This window comes from Haliotis rubra, unplaced genomic scaffold, assembly GCF_003918875.1.
Source record: "Haliotis rubra isolate DU_JTF1 unplaced genomic scaffold, ASM391887v1 Scf24, whole genome shotgun sequence".
NCBI lineage: Eukaryota > Metazoa > Mollusca > Gastropoda > Lepetellida > Haliotidae > Haliotis > Haliotis rubra.
The window spans coordinates 265,429-289,446 of NW_025766447.1; the positions used below are offsets into that span (position 1 = coordinate 265,429).

At 39.9% G+C, this 24,018-nt stretch overlaps 1 protein-coding gene across 2 annotated transcripts in view; it reads left to right on the forward strand.

Moving 5' to 3' along the window:
- The window catches only part of LOC124278575 (F-box/LRR-repeat protein 7-like), a 41,404-nt gene extending 21,211 nt beyond the window's left edge, over positions 1–20,193 (forward strand). For both annotated transcript variants that reach the window (XM_046714311.1, XM_046714312.1), the window contains exons 2-3: positions 14,295–15,059; positions 16,997–20,193. In XM_046714311.1, coding sequence (XP_046570267.1) covers positions 14,295–15,059; positions 16,997–17,730 — 1,499 coding nt within the window. In that variant the 3' untranslated portion in view covers positions 17,731–20,193. The remainder of the gene's footprint in view (positions 1–14,294; positions 15,060–16,996) is intronic.
- Positions 20,194–24,018: the final 3,825 nt, after the last annotated feature.

Sequence of the window (24,018 nt, forward strand, 5' to 3'; positions counted from 1 at the left end):
ATTCCTGGGTTCCCTGACCTATATAATGAGGCTGCTTCAGACCGGCCTGTGGAGCTGCTCTCAACTGCCTCACCTTCTGAGCTTCCAGTGTTGAGGGGGCCAAGAATGTTGCTCGTTTAAAGCAGTAGACGCTTTCATATGCTAATGTGCATGATCGTGATACTATGTATGCTGATTCATCAAAGGAGGGCAAAAAGCATTTCTCTAATCTCTGAATCAGTTTCAATGGCCAACAAAAAATATCACTTTGTGAGAAATGAAGTAACATGGTGTCTTGAGCGTCAAACGGAATACATTTTCATGTCAGTTTTTGTCCAAGGATAAACTTTGATCAAACAAACATGTTCTGTCTGATTTTGTCATAAGAGGGTAAACAAAATTGAGTAGGATGTGTTTTTTTGCTGTCAAGAATCAGTGTTGGCAGTCTCACTCACTCCAGGGCGTAACATTCAGCTCACAAGAGGAAGGCACAGTAACAAAGAGGCCAACTTTCAGGTCGTACCACTGGTGATACCTTTAATAGGAACCATTGTCAGTACCATTTATACCATGAGGGCACTGTTGGTCCAGTCATCTATAGTACTCTACTTTACTAGCTTCCTTGGGCAGGAAAATATTTAGATTTTGATTCCTGGCTTGTCCTGACAATGTTTGAAATTTGCCATACTCCTGCTTGTTGTAAACGTCTGATACCTGCATTACTTCAGGTTTCCTCCGTCATCAAGTTAACCTACTGGAATACTGTTTGGGGTGACTTTAAACCCAATTCACACACTCACTCGCCTAAACATACCATGACAGTTTATCATCAGCCTACTATCTCACACATCACCAACAACTACTGTGTCTAAGATTGCAATGGTTCTGTGGCAGAAGTGACCCTGAAACCAAAGCTGTGATAACATCAGGGTTAGTTGACTGTAGCCAGTAAACATACAGGTGTACAATGACAGCCATTGCTGAGGTAGTCTTTAAAAGTAGGAATGTCTGCTTGAAGTGAACAGTAAAGGAGTTGAGTGTTCCAAATTCAGTGTATTTCCTTGGACACGAAATGCAGTATTAATTTGGCAGTACAGTAACAACATACAACTTCACCAAGGCCATCATTTGGTTCAACACACCCAATTCCTGAGGAGTTAACAAATGTCAACTTGATGGTATTTTTGTGAGGAATGTAATCAGTAAGAAACCACTTAACCCTTGGCAGAGAGAGCAAGGGAGGATGACAGCACTTGTCTCCGCCGTCAGCTGTCACGATCACCGCCAGATAATCTATCATGTGTTTTATGATCATCTACTGTCTACAAAAGAACAATGCAGGACAGGGGACTGTACACAGTCAAGGTGTGCCATCTCCCTGTCCTGTAGCGTGTAAACTGCATTGATAGCTCACAGGGAGGTAGGTAGATGATATGCTCTGGGTGTACTCGGTCCAACAGGTGTATAAACTGCATTGATAGCTGACAGGGAGGTAGGTAGATGATATGCTCTGGGTGTACTCAGTCCAACAGGTGTATAAACTGCATTGATAGCTGACAGGGAGGTAGGTAGATGGTGTGCTCTGGATGTACTCGGTCCAACAGGTGTATAAACTGCATTGATAGCTGACAGGGAGGTAGGTAGATGGTGTGCTCTGGGTGTACTCGGTCCAACAGGTGTATAAACTGCATTGATAGCTCACAGGGAGGTAGGTAGGATGATGTGCTCTGGGTGTACTCAGTCCAACAGGTGTATAAACTGCATTGATAGCTGACAGGGAGGTAGGTAGATGATGTGCTCTGGGTGTACTCGGTCCAACAGGTGTATAAACTGCATAGATAGCTGACAGGGGAGGTAGGTAGATGGTGTGCTCTGGGATGTACTCGGTCCAACAGGTGTATAAACTGCATTGATAGCTCACAGGGAGGTAGGTAGATGATGTGCTCTGGATGTACTCAGTCCAACAGGTGTATATACTGCATAGATAGCTCACAGGGAGGTAGGTAGATCAATGTACTCTGGGTGTACTCTGGGTGTACTCAGTCCAACAGGTGTATAAACTGCATTGATAGCTCACAGGGAGGTAGGTAGATGGTGTACTCTGGGTGTACTCAGTCCAACAGGTGTATAAACTGCATTGATAGCTCATGGGGAGGCAGGTAGATCAATGTACTCTGGGTGTACTCTGGGTGTACTCAGTCCAACAGGTGTATAAACTGCATAGATAGCTCACAGGGAGGTAGGTAGATCAATGTACTCTGGGTGTACTCAGTCCAACAGGTGTATAAACTGCAATGATAGCTCACAGGGAGGTAGGTAGATGGTGTGCTCTGGGTGTACTCGGTCCAACAGGTGTATAAACTGCATTGATAGCTGACAGGGAGGTAGGTAGATGGTGTGCTCTGGATGTACTCGGTCCAACAGGTGTATAAACTGCATTGATAGCTGACAGGGGAGGTAGGCAGGTAGATGGTGTGCTCTGGATGTACTCGGTCCAACAGGTGTATAAACTGCAATGATAGCTCACAGGGAGGTAGGTAGATGGTGTGCTCTGGGTGTACTCAGTCCAACAGGTGTATAAACTGCATTGATAGCTCACAGGGAGGTAGGTAGATGGTGTGCTCTGGATGTACTCAGTCCAACAGGTGTATAAACTGCAATGATAGCTTACAGGGAGGCAGGTAGATGGATATGCCCATTGGTTTATTTTGAAGTCCAATCTGTTTTATGTCAAGATCTTCAAAGCAGAGGTACAGATAAGCTGCGTATCTGCGTAAATTATGCAAATATTCATGTGAAAACTCAATTCCTATTTAGGCTAACGCGTAGAAGTACGCTTGATTATTAGTAAATACTCAATAAATGTGAACTTACATGCATACACACAAAAATGTCAAATCATAGCTTGCGTATCGGTTGTTAAATAAAATAACTGAGGTATATTGAGAGATTCTATTTCAGGACATGAACTTGGCAACTTGCAGTCTTTCTTATTTTTTCTCATATTACAGATCAAGTGTAAATAACAAACACTAACATTTAAACTTTATTGTATATTTAAAATTAATGGAAAATGGCAAAATACCCAACTGAGTTCGAGTGAGATGAGTACAATTTATTTGGTTACTCAAAGGAAAATTGGGATACCCAATTGAGATGAACAAAATCGAGTGCATAACTCAATGACCCAAAAAGTTATCTGTAGCTCTGTTCAAAGAGGCAGGTAGACAGTTATTCCAGTCTCCCCTATTATAGAAGCAAAAAACACCCGCAGGTGCTTGTGTGCAGCAAGACAATCATTCACCCCCCGTGAGGTCTTCATATGTATTGCTCTCCAGCAGGCAGTGATGTTCCTATTCAGTTGAGCACGCCCGGAACTTGTTGCCTGGTGGATTCGTTGACTCTTTATGGAGCTTCATTACACTTTATTGACAATATCATGCTTGAGTGTTTGTTTGGGTGAAGCTAGTGGGAATACCACTTGCTGCGTTCAAGTCTCAGATGGAGTAAGCCTGTGTAAGTGTGTGTGTGTGTGTGTGATCTATATATTTAATATTCAGCTTTTACTATGTTCATTAATGATAAAAAGTAGTTTTCAGAATTCGTCTCAGATCAACTCGTTTATGTAATGTAATGTGGTATGTTAGTCAAGTGACTGGAATGACCTACTGTCGTGTGACTGGGTCAATCAATGTCATTTGAATGGGTTGGTTGGTTTGTTGTTAAGCTCAGCAATACTCTAGCTGTATAGCGGCTGTCTGTAAATAGTCGAGTCTGGACCAGACAATCCAGTGATCAACATCATGAGCATTGATTTACGCATTTGGGATAAGATGAGATGTGCCAACCAAGTCAGTGAAAGTCAGCGAGCCTGACCACCTGATCCCGTTGACCTACTGTAATGTGACTGGGACAATCTATTGTCATGTGACTTGGACAGTCTATTGTCATGTGACTGGGACAGTCTACTGTCATGTGACAGGGATGACCTACTGTCATGTCACTTGGGCGGTCTACTGTCATGTCACTGGGGCGGTCTACTGTCATGTGACTGGGATGACCTATTGGCATGTGACTGTGATGACCTACGGTTATGTGACTGGCATGACCTACTATCATGTGACTGGGATGACCTACTCTCGTGTGACTGGGACGTCTGCTGTCATGTGACTGGGATGACCTACTGTCGTGTGACTGGAATGACCTACTATTATGTGACTGGGATGGTCTGCTTTCATGTGACTGCTATGACCTACTGTCATGTGACTGGTATGACCGACGGTCTACTGTCATGTGACTGGGATGACCTACTGTCATGTGACTGGGTTGACCTACTCTCGTGTGACCGGGACGACCTACTCTCGTGTGACTGGGACGTCTGCTGTCATGTGACTGGGATGACCTACTGTCGTGTGACTGGGATGACATAATGTCATGTGACTGGGATGGTCTGTTGTCATGGGACTGGGATGACCTACTGTCATGTGACAATTATGACCTACTATCATGTGACAAGGACAGTCTACTGTCATGGGACTTGGACATTCATGTGAATGGGTCGACCTACATGGGGCCCAGCAAGCACAGAGGCCCCAACTGTTTGTACACCTCTGACCTTGCCGCCCCCTGAACCATGAGGCTCCTGCTTCCCTGCCATGTGATGTCTTTAAGCACTAAGCTGTGTAATCCACCCTTACAGCTCAGGGATTAGCTCCAGAACAAACAATCAGGCTACTTTGTGGATAGTGATATAGGTTTTACTGGGGATTATCCATGCTTGTATGTTATCAAATACTTTCTAAGACTATGATTGCACTGTGTTGTAAGTGTTGATCCACTCGGTCCTGCCATAAACAAGTAATAAGTACTTTATACTTACAGTATACTCTATGTGAGTACTGTACACATGTTTATTGCATCATTTAACCAGAGGATCTGTATAGAGTTGAGGTTATCAGATGCTGGGACATGCTGACAGCAGTTTTTAAACACTCATGAATGATACGTATCTCGCAAGTTAAATGTGACATGTTACAGGGTATGACACATGAAAATCAAACTCTTGCCAGAAAACCTACTCACAGATGGGAGTGGACAATGATCAGCTGGACAAATGGTGACTGAAGAATTGTTTGCATATAACATCAGGATATAATATATGGATTATTAATGCATGGTTAGAAAGTCATTGTAAAAGAGTGTCAATGGCATGGTTAAACTGATAATGGCATGGTTAAACAGATAATGGCATGGTTAAACTGATAATGGCATGGTTAAACTGATAATGGCGTGGTTAAACTGATAGTGGCACCGTTAAAACATGGTCCACTTGCAGAATCAGCCTTACCACTGCAATGATGGTAACTCCCATAGTTTAACATGGACTCAGGACAGGGCAGAGACTGTTTTGTGCAAGTGGATCCTCGTTCACATGATATCACATGTTGATTTAGAAAATATCCTTATGTCAGTATTTATTATATATAATTATACTTTCACACTGGTAAACCATGTGAAACATAATCCGTAACCTACATTTTAATGTATTCTGATGGTTAGCACACTTAAACTGAAGAGTGTCTCTTTTTACCAGTAGGAGCATCACACTTGAAAAAATGTACATTTCTGTCCTTAAATTCAATAGTAAATAATTGATACATACATTTATATGTAATGTCATTGTAACATGTTGTAACATTACACGGCAGCTTAGTTAAATGTTACCATCCCTGCTGACATGACAGAGTGTGAGTGCTGAGAGGCAGGATTGGGCTGCCGACTGAAGCAAGACGACAGTCAACAAAGGGTTTCGGAGGTCAGCACCATGCTTGGCTACTTTCATGTAACATTCATTGCTTCCACCCAATATTTCTCTCGTATATGTAGGCAAGGGCAATTAACGTGCAAAGATATAATTGAGCCATTCAACCTGAAAGCCTCCTCTCATGCCTGAGTAAGTTATTTCTATGGGAAGCATAAGTCCGGTAAATATGTACACTCAAGCCCAACCCTCTGACTTCTGTAGCCATTAATCTTAAGTAGTTATACTTTCTTATACTGTTTCCCTAAGGCCTGAAAGCCTGTGACTGTTTTCTGTGTTCTCTTGTTTGAGCTGCACACAGTAATCCTGTCAGGAGGATTGTTTCTGGAGGATTTGATATGTTTGAACATGGAGTTGGACAAACACTAGCACCTCCAATGTGGAGGTTGATAGCAGTAGCCTGTCTCAGTTGGGGTTGTGCCAGGCCAGTTGATATGTTGTGTATTCCCCACTGCCCTGCATACCATAGGTTCATATTTCTGCATTGACTGGAAAGTGACACAGATTGTATGGATTGTTACTATCAGTGATGTGGCATGGAGCTGATTACACTAGGTGGGTATCGCATTTCACTCTGTTATAACCTACTGGAGAGATAAAAGTGGATATATGCTGGATATGTGAGGTATTTCCCTGCATAGATACTGGTTAGATAATTTCTAAATATAACTATCGGGAGTAGATATGTATGACAAGTCTTTGTATGACTTGCCAGGTAGATACCTATATCTAATATTATATACTGGATGTGTTCATTTCACTGTATGACATACCTGGTTGATAACCTTAAATGTATATACTGGAGGTGTATTGATATTTCACTGTATGATATACCTGGTTGATAACCATAAATGTTTATACTGGAGGTGTATTGATATTTCACTGTATGATATACCTGGTTGATAACCATAAATATATATACTGGAGGTGTATTGATATTTCACTGTATGACATATTTCACTTTATGATATGGCATGGGAATAATCATTAATATATAGTAGATGTGTATGACATTTCACTTCATGACATACCAGGTAGACACTATTTGGTATATAATGGACATATGATATTTCACTTTATGATATACAAGGTAGATAACTGTACATAACAGATGTGTGAGACATTTTTTCTTAAACCATGCCAACATACTATGTAGATGTTTTTTATGTATACTGGCAATGTGTTTCCATTTTTACTAATAACACCATGTATATATGGGCATGTATCCCACTTTCTGTGCATCTGGAATGTGAGGTTGTGTAGTATGTACAGAGTAGAGATAAGGTATATTCTTGGTACTGATATTCATTTATACCATGTGCAGAGATGTGTTTGTGCAGTTTGTGGCTAACTGAAAATGGAATGCATTGGGTGTTTATGACCAGAAGACACTTCTTCCTGTATAGTAGGCTGAGGTTGAAAGTATTTTGAACAGATTATGTGTGATATGTCAGATAATAGGCTGTCATATGGAATGTGATAAATTGTGTATCGCATGCTATGTAGACTAGATAAGTGTATTTTGCACTTCAGTGATGACAGTAAAATGACAATAAGGTGAACCCCTAACTGTAAAACCCAAAAGTATTACGTCTGTTGAAACGAATAGGTTAATTATTGTATTTTTCAGGTTTTATGTTTGACTGGCATTCTACCAGCAGGATAGGTACCCAGAGCTTCAGCCAACTAGTTTATAAATGTTATATAGCTCAGGGATGATGAAATAGTTCTAATCCAGATTTCAAACTGAGGGTCATAGATGAGTGTTCAGCCTGGGAGGGACATAGATGAGTCTCTAGACACATACTAGCCTTGGGACAAGCAGACTAGTAGCAATATTTAACACTAGTCTCTAGACACATACCAGTCTCTTACACTAGCTTTGGGACAAGCAGACTAGTAGCAGGATTTAACACTAGTCTCTAGACACATACCAGTCTCTTACACTAGCCTTAGGACAAGCAGACTAGTAGCAGGATTTAACACTAGTCTCTAGACACATACCAGTCTCTTACACTAGCCTTGGGACAAGCAGGACAGACTAGTAGCAGGATTTAACACTAGTCTCTAGACACATACCAGTCTCTTACACAAGCCTTAGGACAAGCAGACTAGTAGCAGGATTTAACACTAGTCTCTAGACACATACCAGTCTCTTACACAAGCCTTAGGACAAGCAGACTAGTAGCAGGATTTAACACTAGTCTCTAGACACATACCAGTCTCTTACACAAGCCTTAGGACAAGCAGACTAGTAGCAGGATTTAACACTAACACTAGTACCAGTCTCTTACACAAGCCTTAGGACAAGCAGACTAGTAGCAGGATTTAACACTAGTCTCTAGACACATACCAGTCTCTTACACAAGCCTTAGGACAAGCAGACTAGTAGCAGGATTTAACACTAGTCTCTAGACACATACCAGTCTCTTACCAGTCTCTTACACAAGCCTTAGGACAAGCAGACTAGTAGCAGGATTTAACACTAGTCTCTAGACACATACCAGTCTCTTACACAAGCCTTGGGACAAGCAAACTAGTGACAGTGTCTAAAACTAGTCTCAAGACAAGTAGCAATGTCTAATGCTAGTTTTAGGACTGGCAAACTACAGTCAGAATCAAACACTAGTCTCAGGACCAGTGGCATCATCGAAGGACAAGTTCCAGGGTCTGGCACAAGTCTTAGGCTAGTGTTGGTCATTCATCCTTAACCCCAACGTATGACACTGAGTATGAGATATTTTAGACTCTCAAGATAACTTTTAATGAGCAATACGTATGCAGCATTAAGGGCTGGGAATCTGCAGGGACAGTCTGCCACGGATGTACATGTACTCCATCAGACAAACGTTTCTGCTGATGTCCTCCCAGGACATCTATACCTCAGTGTATTGGTTGGCACATATCTTTTCCGGTGTTGTAGAACTGGCCATGCAGGTAACATATGATTTTGTTATTGCTGAAACATTTATCCCAGACAATAGGATATCGTTACATTACTCAGTCATACACAGTTGGCTTTGACAATAAAGAAGACGATCAAAGTCAAACATTTATGTTGACTTTATTCATACAATTGTTTGAAGTGGCAGTTGTGATGGGTTGGTAGCGTTCAGTTAAACAAATTGTTTTATTGCCTTTTCAACAAGACCAGTTACTCAGTTGGCATGCTTCTGAATTATTCCTCCAGTTGATGCAACATATGGTTGGACCACCTTTATGGATTCTTGGAATGTTTATTGTCAGGTATTAGAATGATATATTTATACAGCAAACTGTATATCCGTTGTCCATTTGCCTTGTACTCAAGGATGAGTTGGTCGACAAATATCACAGTGTGTTTTGTGTGTGTAGCTCAGGGTACAATTAGCACTGCGTTGTGGATTCATTGTCATCTATCTGTTGCCCCAAACAAGACAATATTGAATTTCCTGAATGTGCTGCTACTAATCATGTATGAATAGATGCATTGTTCGCCACAGAGACCGAGGGGCGGAGACCCCACTCCCGGACAACACTTCCACTCTCTTTCCATGTACTAAAGCTTCTGAATACACATACTGGGGACATATTCTTGTAGGGCTGGACACAAATTACATTGCTTATGTCTTCTGAAATGATAAGAATAAAATAAAGATTGTTAGTTTAAATTAGGAACAAACTGATCCACTGTGAACAGTTTCGTTACCTGTAACACAGTGAACCTATTGTTTTAGATATGTACAAAGTTATACAGTGTTGTTTAAGGTTTAAGCCTAAAGACCTTACACTGAAGGTTACATAGCAAAATATGGTTAAGGCAGAACCAGAAGTTCCACAGTGACAGGGATTAGAGCAGTCCAAATAGTTGCAGAGTAACAGTGTTATGCATGGATTTAGACAGTTTCAATACCACAGTGGCCAACCAGGGTTAGAACAGATCTCTAGCAACTGTTGATGATGGTGTGAGGTCCAGTGACTTGATTCACTGTATATCCTAGTACCTAATGACATGGATCATTGGACACTATGTCAATCAATGGATTATTACAGTCCTCTGGAAAATTGCTGTGTACAGAGTTAAGCAACAAACTGTTTTGATAGTAAAATGATAACAGAGAGTGAGTATGTGTACCCAGAATGAGTTATGGCAAAGATTACTACAGTAGTGTGTGGCAGATACCATTTCAGTGAAGTTCAATAAGGAAAGTAGTCCATCACAATCGACGTCAGGTTATCGCCATGGACGAGCCAATCACCAACATGGAAATCAATCACACATATGTTTGATACCAGTTTTTCACATGGGTTTCTCATGCATGGGTGTGTAAGAAACTTTCTTCACTCATGGTTGTTAGCACTGGGTATAAAGTTACCCATGATGTTAGATTCCATGCATATGTGTGATAGTTCAACTCCATTGTGCAGTTTCTTCCTTTTGTCCAGAACACTGATAATGTCTGCAACATGTTAGGCTGTAAATCCAGTTTGGGTTTAATCCCTTTTCAGAAATGGTCGCAAATGGATCCATTGTACTTTTATTTGATAAGCTGTATAAACAGCAGATTTGACGATTTTTAAAATCAAGGGATATATGTGTAGATGGTAGTGCAGCAATCTGCCCCATCTGGGATTGTATTCAGACAAGTGTTGGGGACAATGAGTCCTGTTCCTGGTACTGTAGAAAGGGGAATGTGGGAGAGAGCATGAAGCAATCTGAGCCCTGTAATTGTATACGCAATTATATCCACATGAGTGCTGGAGAATACGGGTCATATTTCCTGTAATTGCTTTCCAGGTCATCAACGGTTTGATTGCCATTGCCATCTGTGTGTGCACCTGATCGAGTTTCAAATGTTCACTTCTATTATTAGAAAAATTATGATTACAAGACAATTAACACCACCTTTTCTTGAAGAATTAGTATAGACCATTTTATCTTGTTTTATGCAAAACACTCCCTTAATTTCGCAATGAAAACTCAATTGGTTGTTCAAATTCAATTTGTAATGATTGTTAATAATGTCTTTCAAGGCATTTCTAGAGATATGCAATATGCTTTGCAAAAAAATAAATGTGTGACTTCTTTTTGACCATAAGTATTGCATTGCCTTCTTACATACAACATGTGGACTTTATGGGGAAGAACAAAACAAGTAAACAAATTGCTGACCTGAACTTCTGAATCTTGACATTTTATAAAAATATGGTCTATGGATGCTACCTACCTGTAAAAGACGAAAAGTAGAAAATGTTTTCTTAAATTACAAACTGTCTGAATTTAAATGAATGCAAACTAAAACTTCACTGCACTGTAAAATGGTTTTCATGTGCTTGACAGTATGTTGTAACACATCAGTGATTGTGTCTGAAAACTGGTAAGCATGGCTAGTGATAAGAAAATTGTGCTTAACACTCCACCAATGGCATCAAATTGATATAGCTCAACATGCCTATTTTCTGTTTTCTGGTGAATTAAGAACAAATGTAAAGCAAGAAATAACACACCTGGGATAACTTGATGATTATAAACCAGTCAGTAAGGGAAAAAGAAATATTTTGTCTTTTGAGTGGGCTTTGCTTGGGATTGTTCTGTTAAAGACCTTAAAGTCACAGCATTGTAACCTTGCATCATCCTTACTAAACTTGCCAAATATCTTAAAGGTTTTTCTTCAAACTGTGTTGATATATTTGATAGAACTAGAGATTAGTAAGATTCTCAGTGCATATGTGGCATGCATTGTTAACTCACAACTGTGGTATGACCATATATGACACCTTCAGTAAAAGTGGTATAATAGGGTTATGGCACCCTCAGTAAAAGAGGTATACAAGTAGTATAATATGACTGAATGACACTGTCGGAGATATCGGTACACTAATAACACATGAATACAAGGGTTATAACACCTTCAGTCAAACGGTAGTTGTAGCACAGAGGTGGAATATTTGAAGCAATAATGCACTGCCAGTATTATAGTGAAAAGCTAATCTTGCATTAATGTATCTGTATTGATACCTTTAGTATTCAGTATGAAAAACTGGCACTCAGATTGCTTATAGTCATACCATTAACTCATTATGGTACCCAAAGTTCAATTCTGACATGACTACAATGAGTGAAACCAAATTTTGTTGTACCATCTAAGTTAATGTTAAATATTGCTAAGAGATTGTAATTGAAATAGACATGATGAGGTGAATAGATTTAGTAGTAGACGGTACATGACAGCAACAACTACACCTCCAGTCCCAGCTTGCCTTGTCGATCCTGCCGGCTCAACTGATGAACCTCAGTATTTGTTTAAGGAAGTAGTAATCCTCAATGCCTAAAGACGACAAACACATGAAAAACAAGGACGTTCTTGACAAATTAAGGGTGTGACAGTAACAGTCAAGAATGTGGGACTGTAGAGATTGTAGAAATAAAATAGAATAGGCAAATAGTAAGCAAATATTTTTATAATGACATACTTACCTTGAAGAATTTGTCACAACATTGGCAAGAACAGTTTCAGAGATGTCTTGGTACCACTTTCCTGACTTTCACGTAAATGTTGGTCCTACTTACCCAAGAACTGTTCAACACATCTTTGTGCCTGAGAACTGTTTAGCAGATAATTTGGTACACTGATATGTCTAAGTACCACTTAACTAAGGACTGTTTCACAGATATTCTGGTACACTGAGATTAGTAATGTATCTTTGTGCCACTTACTACTGAACTGTAAATTCCCAGAAGTCTTGGTACCACTTACCTCAATACTGTTTCACAGATAACTTCTGGTACACTAATAATGGTGATAAATCTTTGTACTTCTTACCAGTGAACTGTTTCAAAGTTGTCTAGGTCTCTATTGCACAGAATGACAATCAGCCATCATTGGAATATCTAGACTTGCTCAGAGACTGATATTCACACCAAATTCTGCAGCAAAAGTAATTAAAAATCAATTGAGGGAATTAAAAATATTCAAGGTTATGTAACAAATAGCTCCTTATATGGCCTATATGGTCCTAGCTCATTCTGACAGTATTTCACCGATATATAGGAAGGGGCTCTTATGTGCATATCATTTCTCGTAATGTAAGCTCTAAATACAATGTTAAAATAAGTCTACTTCTGAAAGAAAATATAAAGTTTAAAAAAATGTCATTGTTGAACAAAATAGTGATTCTTTTCAAATTTGCCTGCTAGGGGCACTTAGTTGAAAGTCCTGGTAAAATCCCAAATGGTTCATGATAATGAAGAATTTGTAACATGATTCATACAATAATGTGTTGTATATACTGGTGCATATATTAAATTCTTGTATGATATCTTGAGGAACCAGTGTATCAGTGCATTGTTTCAGCCTTGGAATGTTTTAGTGGCCCAACCAGTAATAATAAAATACCTTGGCTATCCTACAGACAGTTGAACTAGCCCTTTACATGTATGCGTCACCTAATATATATTGTTAGTGTTCCAAACTATTAATAAAATACTTCAGCTATCCTATAGACAGTTAAACTCATCCTTTTCAAGGCAATGGTGGGGAGTTCAAACGTTCTTTAAGATCGCTTCAATTACTGTCCTTGTTGGCACATCCCACCTTTATGTGTGTAACATTAACTGCTGAGTGCAAACGGAGTCCCGAGTCATCTAGTTCTCTCAGGTGGGTCATTAGCTCCGCTCCCCTGGAGTCGCCAGTCTTCCGTGTCAGATAGTTTCCGTAGCCACTGCAGCTGATGTCAACGGAATATTGGACACAATCTGCTTCTCTCTGTTTATAGTAGCTGATGTACATAGCAACCAGTAAATATAAACATGAATGATGTCACAGCTTCAAATAACTCATTAAGAATGGAAGGAGAATTCTTTGAAAAAAATGCTGTGGGGTGATGGGATTTGATGCTTGTCAGAGACAGAATAAACATTCTGCCAATACATCAGTACATACAGGTACAATTTAAAAGTATTATCCAGAACAAATGATTATTTTCAAATGGTCAGTTATACTCTGTCAAGCATGAAATGATAAAGTAATTATTTTTACATAAATATAAACATGATTGTGATTATTTGTGGTATGTGATGAATAAAGTTGTTCTTGGGCATATTAAAATGTATCCAGAAATTGTCTTTCCCAAGATATGAAGAAGGGAACGTTGTACATGTGTGTACGACTATGAGTGGTTGGAAGTAGAGGGATGCTGGTGCCCTAATCAGTAAAAATGGGAGTTTCAGAAGTTAGTGTACAAGTGATTTAGATTTAATCCATTGGACTCTGTCTGTGAAGTTACCTTCTCAAAACGTCTGATGCTTGAATATATTTGTTGACTAAGGAGCCCCTCTCAAAGGAATTAAGGTTATATGACTACTGCACATGTTGAATAGTGAGCTATACAACATTCTGATTGGTCTGTCCGAGAGCTATCAAATGTTGGTGGTTTAGAATGAAAATTACAGGTTTGAAATCTAAATTATGACCCAAATAGGAACACATTCTAAATGACCATGTGCCTGTTTCAGACCAAGTCCAGCCCCCAGACTCTGTTCATGATTCCAGTTCGGGGATTGCGTCAGACGTTGCGAGCTACAACTACCCACCCGCAACGATGACGACTTTCAAGGGCGAGTCCAGCTCCTCTCAGGATTCTGGCACAAAGAGTGTGACGTGGGCTCGCCTACCTGGAGAGGCCAAGACTTCCAATAATTACGTTCAGATGCACATGCGCCAATCAAGGTCTTGCTACAAGAACTCTGTGTACGACCCACGGATCATTGAGTCCATGGAATCAGTGATGTCCAGTATGAAACAAGTAGAATTAAAGGACACAAGTAGGTTGCTGTCCTCAACATCGACAAAAGGGAAATATGTCCGTCCAGCACCATTCGAACTCCTTACAGACGATATCATGCTCCGAATTCTACTTAACCTTCCTACAGACCATGTGTGTCGCGTGAGGCGTGTTTGCAAGCGCTGGTACAGACTGATCTGGGAATACCCTCTCCTGTGGACAAGTATAGTCATAAACAATGAAACCATTAATATTGATAAGGCTTTAAAGTATCTCACAAGGCGTCTCAGTTACAATACGCCCAAGGTCTGTGTGATTCTGGAACGGATCATTCTGAATGGCTGTGAACAGTTAACGGATAAAGGACTCCATACTATTGCAAGACGGTGCCCTGAGCTGCGATACCTTGAGCTACAAGGCTGCTCAAACATCACCAATGTCGCCCTGTTTGAACTCGTGTCCAACTGCGTCAACCTGGAACACCTTGATGTGACAGGTAACCCAAACACGAATATTTACACATTGCTAACACATCTCAAACTTAAGGCTGGGTTTCAGTTAATGTTTCAAATGCTTTGTTAAATGCTTACACTGACATGTGGTCATCATGCTGATGAGACCTTTAATGTTTCAAATATGTCCAAGTGGTAACAACTCATCCTTGCTCTGTAGGTTGTACAATTCCACTCAGTGAGTTAGTTTGGCTTTATGCCACTGTTTTCCATATTCCCTTGAGGGGGGGTTATAACAGTATTTCAGTCATAGCTGAATGTCAGCTTGATGTAGAATGAGTGAGTGAGTGAGCTTAGTTTTATGCCGCTTTTAGCAATATTCCAGCAATATCTAGGACACCAGAAATGGGCTTCACATATTGTATCCATGTGGTGAATCGAACCTGTGTCGTCGGTGTGAATCGAATGTAACATGTCTTCAAGACAAAGCGTAAACACATGATCAGGGAAAATCTGGGATTCAAATGTAACATGAACTCCCTTTCAAAGACAAACCTAAACACATGATCAGGGAAAATCTGGGATTCAAAGAAGCAATCATAGCTTACTGGCTTTCAAAGGACTGTAATGGACCACCTTACCTATAACACCATACCTTATGTTTGATAATATGTGTGATATCTAGAAACCTGATCATCAGAGGTTGCCAACTACATGAGCATCAGGTACTTTTCACAAATGAGAATAGAGGGTCTTGAGAGTTACTTTCAATTTTTTTGCACAAATAAAAAATATGATTGACATGAACATTGAATTATTAGAAAACACTATGCTGTTTAAGTGTTGCAGTTAAACAATATTAACATGGACTTAAATACAGTTTAATCCAGTATCCAATAAACAGAGCAACCACATGTAATTTTTTGTTCTTAGAACTTTGCATGTAAGTCCCAAGTGTCCATAGTTATTTCTTTGAACTTGTGTTAATATTGAACTCGACTGGTGAGATCAAAGAAACCAACTTGTGTAATATTTTTTTATCTGTAGATTCTTTGGGACAGTAGAATGGTGTAGCACAGGTTGTTTGGTGGTGAAGCATTGGAGTGAAAATCTAATAAATTATTCATTATGTCCTACTATGACTCATGATGCTTAACAGCTTCGTTTTAACTTTTAATGAGTGACTGATTCTGTTCTACTGTTGAGAAACCTGTACAAGCTTGAGGTGGGTAAACATATGAATAAATCACCACTGATCGAAGCTTTCTCGTTATCTGGGAAACAGAAAGTAGATACTGCTGATTATTGTATCTGGCTTGGGATCTGGGTTGACCTTGTTCTGTCCTTGAAATCATCAAGTATCACCAGTGAAACACCCCCTCCAGAGGATCGGTTTACCTAGTTAAGTAAATATACAAGCTTAAAATTTCATGTTCCTCATGTTTTATGTTAGTTCATGTTTCTATCAGTGTGTTTTGATCTTGTTACCGTGACAACATGTAGTCAGAGCAAGTGAAAACTTTGAAATCAAAAGACACATCAAATTACCAAGCACTTTGATGATTTGTGAGCAATATTTCATTATATAAATTATATATTTATTTAGGAGATCTATATAACATAATCGGCAGCACACAAAGTCAGCCACCTAACCCGCTCAGCCACTACGGCTTCCACGAATGAGGTATAGATTGATGTATTGAACCTAATAAAGTTCTGTCTAGGTCAGATCATAATACAAATTTCATCGTGTTGGTTAGTCCATTATATGCTAAAGTCTCTTTCCCTATGATGTGGTCAGGTTTAACATTACTGTATGGTTTATACCAAACTGTTCCATACTTTCTGGGCGAGCTCTTGTCTAACGCCATGAACTCTTTTAGCTAAACTGTTTATTAAAGCTGGATTCTTTCAGGGTGTGTTCTGGTCTAACGTTGATCGTTGCTTGTCTGTTGATAAAAGTGTTGTTCCATACTTTCAGGCTGCGCCCTGGTGACCTGCATCAGCCTGACAGATGGTATGTCGTCCCCACAAATGGCCCGCCACCAGCACCAGATATACCTGCGTTACCTGGACATGACAGACTGCTACGCCCTTGAAGACCAGGGCTTGGGTATCATCACCTCTCACTGTACGCACCTCCAGTTTCTGTACCTTCGACGATGTGTCCACATATCTGACGAGGGTATCCAACACATTGCACGCAACTGTCCCTACTTGCGTGAGTTCAGTGTGAGTGACTGTCGGAGAGTTACTGACCTTGGTATGCGGGAACTCTCAAAGTTAGGAGAGAATTTAAGATACCTTAGTGTTGCAAAGTGTGATAGAGTGTCAGATGTTGGTGTGTGTTACATTGCAAAACATTGTTTGAAGCTGCGGTATCTGAATGTCCGCGGATGTGAAGCTGTGTCTGATGATGCAGTTGCATTCCTGGCAGCAAACTGCCCCAGGTTACGATCTTTAGACATTGGGAAGTGTGATATATCAGACGATGGACTGCAGGTACTTGCAGAAAAGTGTCCTCAACTACGCAAGCTCAGTCTCAAGTCTTGTGACCTCATAACGGACCAAGGAATTGTGATGATTGCGTATCAGTGTCGGGGCCTGCAGCAGCTCAATATCCAAGACTGCCACCTCAGTGTTCAAGCCTACAGGACTGTCAAGAAGTACTGCAGGCGCTGCATCATTGAGCACACCAACCCATCCTTCTGCTGAGTCACAACGATTGAGCTGTCTCTAAGCGAACAGTGTTAACATGGTAAGAAACTTGAAGTCACAGAGAAGTCATTCTCATATGTCAGTTCAAAGACATAACATTTCGTTTAATGGATATCCCTTGAAATTATGTGATCTCAGCAGTTGGATTCAACTGTGTTCAAGCAACCAAAGCGCTTTTCCTGAAGTCTCATACAAGGTTGGCTGTGTCCATATTCCACCTGTCATCAAGGTTGTGTTCTTTCAAGACCCAGATGTCATCAGCTTTGTGTTCTGTCAAGACCTGTCAGAATGGTGGGGTTGTGTCAAGACACCACTGTCAGAATGGTGGGGTTGTGTCAAGACACCACTGTCAGAATGCTGGGGTTGTGTCAAGACACAACTGACAGAATGGTGGGGTTGTGTCAAGACACCACTGTAAGAATGGTTTGGTTGTGTCAAGACACCACTGTCAGAATGGTGGGGTTGGATCAAGACACCACTGTCAGAATGCTGGGGTTGTGTGAAGGGTTCCAGTCTCTTGTGTATGAGATAATGGCTGTTGTACAACTCTGCTATCATCAATGCTGTACAATCATACAAGATTTATAAGGTGGTATTATAGCCCAGATAGCAAGGTGATATGAGTACCTTGCAACCAGTTCCACCAGTCTGGATGACATCCATTGTGAAGGCTACATTGTGTGCCAGTTTCAGTCCTTTGCATCCCATGGAGGATAAAAATATGCCAGTTTTCTATGCAGACTTGTTTATTCCACAGGCTGCTAGCACTTTGTCTCACACGTAGATGTGGACACCAGACAATGGAAACATGACTAAGATGCAGTTCAATCATGGCAATATTCCTTGTTTGACATTAGTACTATAACTATAGTATCTACCGCCTAGCTGTTATAGTTGTTGACAAGACTATGGCTTCATAGTCACTAGTAGTATCCCTATAGCCAGTGGTAAACCCGAGAACTTAAGCTGCTGTCATGTTACATGTTCTGGTACAAACACACCAGAATGTAATGACAACCTTATTTGGGTATGTACACATTTTTACCTGGATTGGTACAATACTCATATACACAAACACAAGTCATTAACAGGATGTTCTTAGGATAAACCTGGAATCAGATCTACCTTCTTTATCAAACATCTCGGGCAAGATAAATGACAAATCTCCATAAATATGCCCAGACTACCATACACCTCACATAACCCCGACAGACTACCGTACTCCTCTGACATAACCCTGAGAGACTACCATATTCCTCTGACATGGCCTTGACAGACTAACATATTCCTCTGACATGGCCTTGACAGACTACCATACTCCTTGCACAAGGCCCTGACAGACTACCATACACCTCTGAAATGACCCCAACAGACTACCATACTCCTTGCACAAGGCCCTGACAGACTACCATATTCCTCACACATGGCCCTGACAGACTACCATACTCCTTGCACAAGGCCCTGACAGACTACCATACTCCTCTGACATGGCCTTGACAGACTACCATACTCCTCACACATGGCCCTGACAGACTACCATACTCCTCACACATGGCCCTGACAGACTACCATACTCCTCACACATGGCCCTCCTCACTTTACCCCATTTCCATGCTTCTGCATACCTCCCAATGATTCAGTACTCAACATTTGGCCCCACCAGATTTGTTTACTCTTACAAATAGCCTGTTAGAGACTTCCATACTTTCAAGTGGCCAGTATCCAACACCTGAGCATAGCGAGTCTTGCATCTATGATGTAATTGCTATACTAAGAATATGGGGCCAAAGTTGACTGTTTTATCCACTGGGCTGCAGTCTCAAACCAATCTCATTAAAATAACAAAACTCATCTGCATCAAGGAAACAGCAAATCTTTTCAAACTTCACTATGATGGCATTCCCTAAGACATACACACAAATATACATAGAATGAAGGTAGCACGGTATGGGAAGGAGCTACACATGCCCACAGCTCCACACACTACATGCTTCATATGCCAGCAGTTCTTTTCATGACATTTTCAGCTTAAAATTCAAGTTAAAACTTGTCCACCATCCTATCTGACCACAAGTGCCTTTGTGGATGTCATGTGTACTTGTTGATGTATGTTGCAATATGTAACACCATTATGTTTCTTTATCTGAATGAATTCCTAAATTGAATTCATATTTGTGTGGTAACCATATGGCAGTACCACACTGCGTGGAGTTGTCACAAAGTGCTGTACATTGCCCTGTGTGAATAAGTATCATGTGGCAGTGCCCTGTATGGAGTTTGTTATTACCAAGTGCTAAACATTGCCATTTGTGTGTCCGTTTCATGTCACCAAGTGCTAATTTTGTACAGTATCTGTAGAGAAATCATATATCATATTTGTTTTCCAGAGACACATGTTCATGTATATTTGGCTGTTTATAAACAGCATTATGTATGAATAAATGAAATATATGAGTTAAATTAATCCTAGTCTTTGTTTGTCAAGATGACAAAAACTATTCCATAAAGTCAGGTCATAGAGTATAGTCTTGATTTGAACAATATTCTAGTATTATTGAGAACATGAAATATAAGAGGAAAGCCGAAAGTGACTTGAAGGCCAAATGTGTACAAATTTGGTGAGCCACCGCTGCAATGAAGACAATTTCAGCAACACCACTATCTGTCTGCTGATGTGGGAGGAAAGCAGAAGTTGGTTGCTTGGTTTGTTGTTTACGCCGCACTCAGCAATATTCCAGCTGTATGGCGGCGGTCTGTAAATAATCGAGTCTGGACCAGACAATCCGGTCATCAACAGCATGAGCCTTGATCTACGCAATTGGCAACCAAGTCAGCGAGTCTGACCACCTGGTCCCGTTAGTCGCCTCTTACCGCAAGCATGGGTTTCTGAAGACCAATTCTAACCCGGATCTTCATGGCTCGAAAGTGGAAGTGATGTAAGTCACAGGGACATACTACTTTGGTGAATGTAGAAATATGGAAGCGGGATGAGGACAAACAAAGATATGAACCCACAATCACAGGTTCCCTTCACACCCGACACATCTCTGGTTCCTGTATCACTTTACTAAATATACTCACGGAAACGAATAAGGGAAAACATAAAACTAAAAGTACAAGTGTTCCTTTATTTATTTCCAAATGTTCACCCTCGGTGCAATATAATGCATGACGAGAAACCTGGAAAAGAGTATAGGAACACTTGCACTTTTGTGTGTTCATTTATTTGTTTCCATGAGTATATTACTATGACCAGCCAAGGTCTATAGTTGAGATGCATCTTGGATTTGACCCTGTGGATTACCGGTACTTGACTGAGTTATTCTCCATGTAATAGAAATTTGATACCTTGTAAACAATAAAGAAACAGAAACAATTTGGACAATTACCAGATATATCATATTTATGACTGTGGGCAGTTTGCGGTCCAACCTGAACATAAAAAATGCTATGGAGCATGACTATTGTTCAGGATGTTTTTAATTTTGTGTGCTGTTGTCACCTAAACACAATATCTCCAAAACTATTCATGATCCTTTGCATTTGGGACAGTATGTTTTGTGATAGTCACATGTATTTAGTTGTTCCACAGTGGATTCCTGCAGGCTGAGGTCCCACTGGAGGAGCTGAGTAACAAGGAAGTGAGGGTGTCAAGGGACACAACTCTGCAGTTATCAGCACAAGTTGTGTGGCTAGTCCACAATAATACAAAGGTTCAGCTACATAAGACAAGAAGACCACATACACAAGATTCACTTTACTCATATCAAAGCATATGTCATACCAATTCCATACATGTCTGTAGGAGAAAGTGCTGTGTTGACCACATTGAGCAGAACATTAAATATTCAAAATATACACTGAACCATACATTTAGACAAAATAGAAATAAGCAAATACACATTTCAATAGCACCATGATTTCCTAAATTAAACATTTAAAAATTTCTTTTGCTACTCTGACCTAAATATAAGTCATACATCCCAAATATACTGTCCCTCCTTTCTATGTGTGCTTCCTTGATGATCCCATGTTTATCTCTGTTCAATATACATATACACGTATACTCTTCATTTTTGAGTGAGTGAGTGAGTTTTGTTTTACACCACTCTTAGCAATATTCCAGCAATATCATGGCGGGGAACACCAGAAATGGGCTTCACACATTGTACCCATGTGGGGTATCGAACGCGGGTGTTCAGCGTGACGAGCAAACACTTTAACCACTAGGCTACCCCAGTGCCCTCTTCAATTATGAAGTCACATCACCATGTCTATCACTAACATAGCCCACAATATCTCTAACAATTGATACTTTTATACCCCAATATATCATTAAAAATGGTCTCAAAACAAAGTTAATGTAGCGAATAGGTACATGGTATTTATCTTGATACAATGGAGATCCGATTCCCTGGCTCATTGAGGATGTCATGTTCGGAGCAAAACAGTTAACTGAGGTCGTGTTATCTCTGCTTGTGTTATACTGTTTATGCTACACATATGAACCTGTCTGTGTTTGCTCTTTATGCAGTTCTCAGCAATGCTCCAGTAATAATGGCAGCCTGGGTACAATTGAGTCTGGACAAGGCAATCGGACTACTTCTGGGATATGATGACACACCATCAGTGAATCCCACCTTCAGCATTAAGTTGTCTCTTACAACCATCATAGGTTGTGGGGACAAGTTCTAACACAAAATCTACACAGAGAGGTGAACATTATGACATAATAACCTCTTATTTGTATATCTTCACACTGCTTACCACATAAAATATAACAAAAAATAGCATTACACTGTTAGCCTACAATCAGTTCAATCAATCTCACAATACAATACAACATTACACTTATTAGTCCATACCAAATGTGTTTAATTAACCTCATAATAAAATACATTACACATGTAAGCCTACATCAAATCAGTTTAATCAATCTCAATTCAAGCAGATTTTTTGAACTCGACTTCAAACTTAAACCAAAGTCATTACCTAGTCCCTGGCATCCAATCCTCATTACTTTTACACCGTCAGCTTCTCTGTGGTGGCGACACTGATACACTCTCTCCTCACTGTGATGCCTAATCATCCTGGTACATCCCTCTAAATTATGTATGTCGCTCACAGTTTATAGGGAAGACTGTTCAGGTACATAAATGGGTACAAACTCTTGAATTTGTTCACCTTGTAAGAGTAGTTATTTCATATTTAAATAATTAAAACAATTAAGTAGACATATAAATAATAAATATACATCTGGCATAAAAATCTTTTTGTTCACTAATTTTAACATTCTTAGTCTAAAACATGTTATCGGAAAGTTATGTAGGTGCAAAAAGTAGATTCACCAACAAATAACATTGCCATTGTGTTATCATAAGTATCTTCATGACAGTTAATCAAGACCACAATTAGGAGGTAACCACAGTAAGAACTGATGACAAACTTCAGGCCACTATGATGTAGGAAGACATTAATTAATACATTGTAGTCAACAGAAGTAATATTAGCATGTTGTTCATTTGTCCTCAGTATGTGTCGTGGTGATAATGTTGAATTCTTATTTTCAGTGTTCTTAGAGTGAAATATCTCACTTGAAGAAAAAGTGATTAAATTATCAAGAATGTCAAATTCACACTACAGCAAGTTTAGACTTTATATAATACAAAGGCAAAAACACTGATGACAAAGTACCATTACCACAGCATCAGCAGCAGCATCTGAAGAAGGGAGGTCATATACTGCAATATCCCATGCAGAGATGACCTGTAATAGACATGTATCATGTATGTAGATACGGTCTTTATCACACCCCAGTTGATCATCACAGTATACAACACACTGCTTCAGATGCATGTGGGCTCCACAACATCCATCACATACATTTTGTGTAAAAATAGTTATCATTGTGTCAGTGATATATATCTGATATGCACCATGTACAAACTAGTTCTATCAGTGACAGTCACAAATGTGAGGAGGTGGTGACAGTGCACTCATACTTTAAACATAGAACTCGAAACATTCTGCCAACAATATCAACAATACCTATGACATGTTGCATCTAGGAATGAGAGTGACACTTTCTTACCATGATCACTGTGGTGGTTCTGTTGCATCATATTTGTATCTTGTCTCCAAATGTTTCTAGACTAATTATTGTGACATATTCTAAATAGATATTTTGTCATCATATAAAATCTTGTGAAAACATTTTCATAAATAACAATCGCAACAATGCCTTTTACCGTAACCCTGAACACACTGCCTGATTGATGCTAAGGA